Below are 4,512 nucleotides of genomic sequence, written 5' to 3'. Positions count from 1 at the left end.
TAGGTCCAAGAATACAAGGGATGATGATCAGCCAGCAAGACAAGTGTAATGACCCAAAATTCACGGGCATCGGAAAAGTATAATATCGGGCCTCCGTCTTAGTAAGCTGAGTCTGAAAATAATTATTAGACTAGTTGTGTGTTTAATTATGTTTTAGATAGGTGAATTTAGCCTAATTAAGAGTAATTAGTAAAAAGGATTAAATTACAATAGAAGTGAAAGTTTAATTATAGATTAAAATAAAATAAGAGGGACTAAATAGGTAAATAAGCCAATAGCTAAAGTTTAGGCGGCAAAGATGGAAAAAATCTGAGATTTTTATGTTTTATATATATTATTTTATTATATAATATATATTATATTATATTATATTATATTGTTTTATATTATATAAATTAAATAGATAACAAATGTATGGTAAAGATTAAGACAAGTGTAATAGTAATAATTATATAGGTACACTTGTAATAAAAATAAATATATGCTTAAATAATAAGTAAAGATTTTTTAAATATATTATTATTAATATTATTAGTTAAAATAAAAGAAATAAAGTAAAAGAAACAATGAAAAAAGAAGAAAAGAAACAGAATAGCTAGAAAAGAAACAGAGAAAGAGACGAAAAACAGGGGAAGAAAAAGGAAAGAAAATAAAAGGGGAAATTGAGATTTTAAAGCTTCAAGTTAATTGGTAAGCTAAATTTAGCCCTTTTCTCTTCATTTGATGTTTTAGAAGCTTTAAAACAAAGTTTTGTTGAAGTTAAGTGGAGGTTATGGAAGTTCATAGGTTTTGAACATGATTCATTTTGAACAAGTTGTTAAATTAGGGGTTTAGTTGATAGAATTTCTAGTTAGAATAGATAAAAGAATGATTTGTAAACTAAGTTGTAAGTTTTACATAGTTGGGATTAAGTTACAAAAAGCCTTAAATTAGGGTTTATGTTGAATAAATGATGGAATTGAGGATTTATTTGATAGAGTTTCTAGTTATAGTTGATACAAGGATTAAATTGTGAAGTAAGCTACAAGTTTTGAATTTTAGGGATTAAATTGGGGAAAATTCGAAATTAGTGAAAATGCTAAAATTTTGTAGATAAAATTTAGTTTAGAAGAAATTTGAATAGAAATAGAGTGTGAATTAAATTAGAAAAGTAGATAAATTTAGTTTGGATTAAATTGGAATCAAAGTCTAAATTAGATAGAAATTTTATTATTATTAATTTATGTTGTAATTAATGGTGTAAATTATTATTATTTTCGTAGCTAACAAGGAACTCGAAGCATCGGCACACAAAGGAAAGGAGAAGGTTATTGAGGAATAATCGAGTAAATTCGGGTTTGTATTACTATAATTCAAGTTATTTATTATTAAATGCTAAATTTTAATTTATATGTGTCTAGTAAATGAAATGTGAGGTAAGTATTAATATTAGTATTAATATTATTATTAGTATTAGTATTATTATTATTATTATTATTATTATTATTATTATTATTATTATGAGTGGGAATTAAATTGAATAGTTGATATGAATTAATATTTGAATTGTTTGTTGATTGAAAGCGGAAATGAATTTAAATCGAATTGTGAATGGTATTAAATTGTATGGAAATGTATTGAGTTGTGAAAGTGTGTGAATTTGTGAAATAATTATTGATTGAAAGGTGGAAAAATGATTGAATTGAAAGTGTGAGAAATTGTGATTGAATTGAGAATATATGTGATTTAAATACCCTATTAACTAGTCGAAATTTGAGTCGGATATAGTTGGCATGCCATAGGATTGGAAGAGTTCAGGGATACTTCGACCTCGAGTCGATGAGACACTGGGTGTCACTATATTTCTTCGGATAGATTCGATGAGGTACTGGGTACCAACTTTCTTCGGCTTTGCCGATGAGACACTGGGTGTCAACTATTGCTTCGAACTATCCGATGAGGCACTGGGTGCCATTCTGGTGTGTTTGGTTGGATCCGTGTATCCGCCAAAGTCCGAGTTTTGTTAATAGGGTAAATAATGAAATGATAAACCGAACGAGTTGGTCAACGAGCTATTGAAATGATATGAAAAAAAAAAGTTGAATTGTGAATTGAAATGTGAAATGAGATTGAGAAATGAACCTAAGGTTCATGATTTGTTCAAACTCAAATTGTGGATATACGATATTGGTTGATGAATTGCTATTGTTGAAATATTGAATTTAAATTGTATATACGAATTATGCATTACATGTTTATTATTGTTATAATTTGAATTATGGTAATACCACTGAGTATGAAATACTCAGCGTACGGTTGTTTCCGTGCGCAGGTCGATAGGAGTCAAAGGTCCCGGTTCAGCATCCAGATCAATCCCGACTTCAGCATAATTTTGGTGATGTATATTTCTTTTGATAATGTGGCATGTACATAGGATGTGTATAAAGGTTGTTATGTTTTAATATAAATGGTAAAAAAAATGTTAGTATTAAAAGTTTATGAATTATTATGAAAGAAGTTTATCTATTTTGATTTATTTATTACCTTGTTAAATTTTAAATTGATATTATGTTGATTGAGTTTGATTAGAAGTAATTAGAATAGAAAATGTGAATGTGGAATGAATTGGTTGATTTGGTTATATTTGGAAAAGATATGGTTTTAATTGCAGGGGGTTCTATGTAAAAATAAGCAGAAATGCTGCCGAAATTTTTATAAAATTTATAAAAAAAAAAAGAGAGAGATGAAGTCAATTGGTAAACAAACATATGAATTTATGATTTTATTTCAATATGATTGTTAGTTATTTAAGAAATTTTGTAAACTGTCTGATATGTCCGGTAATGCCTCATAACCCTGTTCCGGCGATGGTTCGGGGTTAGGGGGTGTTACAATTGTTGGTATCAGAGCTATCAGGTTTAGTCGATTCTCGGGCTAAATCGAGCTTGGAATTGAGTCTAGATGTACATGCCATCGTCGAGTCTAAATTGAGTCGGGATTTTGGATCTTGACCTATTTGTTTGCTTTGTTTATAAATTAAAGATGTCGAAGAAAGAATAAATGATCTTGATGAAAGAATGTATATGAAGATAGAGAATTAGATGAAATGTAATCTGTTGCACCGAGTATGAATCATTGGGTAACCAACCTCCTAATGTAGAACGAGAAAATGCTAGAGATAGAGATGAATCTCAATTCATCGAGAATTATAGCGATGCACTACAAAGAGTAGCGGGGACTACTCCTGCTACGACTCCAGTACCTACTCAAAGACGGGCCCCAATAAAGGAACTGAGAAAATATGGTGCCACTGAATTTATGGGTCTAAAAGGAGTCGATCCATCCGCAGCTGAAAATTGGATGGAGTCGACTAAGAGAATTTTACAGCAGTTGGACTGTACCCCCCGGGAGTGTTTAATCTGTGTTGTATCGTTGTTACAAGGGGAAGCTTATTTATGGTGGGAATCAGTAGTTCGACATCTACCAGAGAATCAGATAACGTGGGATTTATTTCAGAAAGAATTTCAAAAGAAATATATCGGAGAGATGTATATCGAAGATAAGAAACAAGAATTTTTAATGTTACAACAGGGTGATATGTCAGTAATAGATTGTGAGAGGGAATTCTCGAGACTCAGCAGATATGCCTCCGAGTTTATTCCGACAGAAGTTGATAGTTGCAAAAGATTTTTACGGGGTTTGCGAGACGAAATCAAGGTACAGTTAGTATCTCATCGGATCACTGAGTTAGTAGATCTGATTGAGAGGGCTAAAATGGTGGAACAAGTTCTGGGCCTTGATAAAAAGACTGAAGTTGTTAAACCAACCGGGAAGCGTACAGGAACTACGAGTTCAAACCCTCAGCCGAAAAGACCAAAGGAGTCTCAAGGTGGTTGGAGATCCAGTTTCAGATCAGACAGAGGCGGTAGAAGTAGAGGAAGACAGACGACAGTATCTACTGGCAGTGTGAGAGGTCATTCTCGAGAAATAGAAATTCCAGACTGTCAGCACTGTGGAAAGAAACACAGAGGGGAATGCTGGAAATTAACTAGAGGTTGTTTCCGATGTGGTTCTACAGACCATTTCATTAGAGACTGTCCGAAAGCTGATAGTACTGCACCCGTGACATCATAGAGATCAGTATCTACTGCTAGAGGCAGAGGGACAGGTAGAGGTAGCTTGGTTTCAAGGGGAGGAGGTAGTAGAAGGAGCAATGATATTGGTACCCAATGATCGAAGCTAAAGTACCCTTGAGCTTATGTGGTCGAACATCGGAAGAAGGCGGCATACGATGTAGTAATGGTATATTTTACTATATTACGTACTGTTTATGCTTTAATTGATCCGGATCTTCCCACTCTTATATAAATTCAAAATTAGTTGAATTGGGAAAATTTAATTCTGAAGTATCTAGAGTGACTGTAGAAGTGTCGAGTCCGTTGGGGCAAACAGTATTAGTGAATCAGGTTTGTCCGAGATGCCCGTTAATTATACAAAATAAAACTTTTCCTATTGACCTGTTGATTATGCCAT

The 4,512-nt window shown here is 32.5% G+C and overlaps 1 protein-coding gene and 1 long non-coding RNA gene across 2 annotated transcripts; both read left to right on the top strand.

Moving 5' to 3' along the window:
- The first annotated feature begins 629 nt into the window (after positions 1-629).
- On the top strand, positions 630-2,522 carry LOC128032067 (uncharacterized). Its single transcript, XR_008188194.1, has 3 exons — positions 630-690; positions 1,263-1,335; positions 2,312-2,522. It is a non-coding gene; the product is annotated as an uncharacterized LOC128032067 (long non-coding RNA).
- Positions 2,523-3,220: 698 nt separating this feature from the next.
- LOC128043136 (uncharacterized) lies at positions 3,221-4,181 on the top strand. Its single transcript, XM_052635375.1, has one exon. The coding sequence runs from the start codon at positions 3,298-3,300 to the stop codon at positions 4,111-4,113; it is 816 nt and encodes a 271-aa protein (XP_052491335.1). The 5' UTR covers positions 3,221-3,297; the 3' UTR covers positions 4,114-4,181.
- Positions 4,182-4,512: the final 331 nt, after the last annotated feature.

Source organism: Gossypium raimondii, chromosome 8 (genome assembly GCF_025698545.1).
Source record: "Gossypium raimondii isolate GPD5lz chromosome 8, ASM2569854v1, whole genome shotgun sequence".
Classification (NCBI taxonomy): Eukaryota; Viridiplantae; Streptophyta; class Magnoliopsida; order Malvales; family Malvaceae; genus Gossypium; species Gossypium raimondii.
This window is presented reverse-complemented; position numbering and strand designations above follow the sequence as displayed.

Excerpts from the sequence above, each read along its gene's own strand:
- LOC128043136 (XM_052635375.1), top strand. The coding sequence starts at position 3,298 with ATGGGTCTAAAAGGAGTCGATCCATCCGCAGCTGAAAATTGGATGGAG.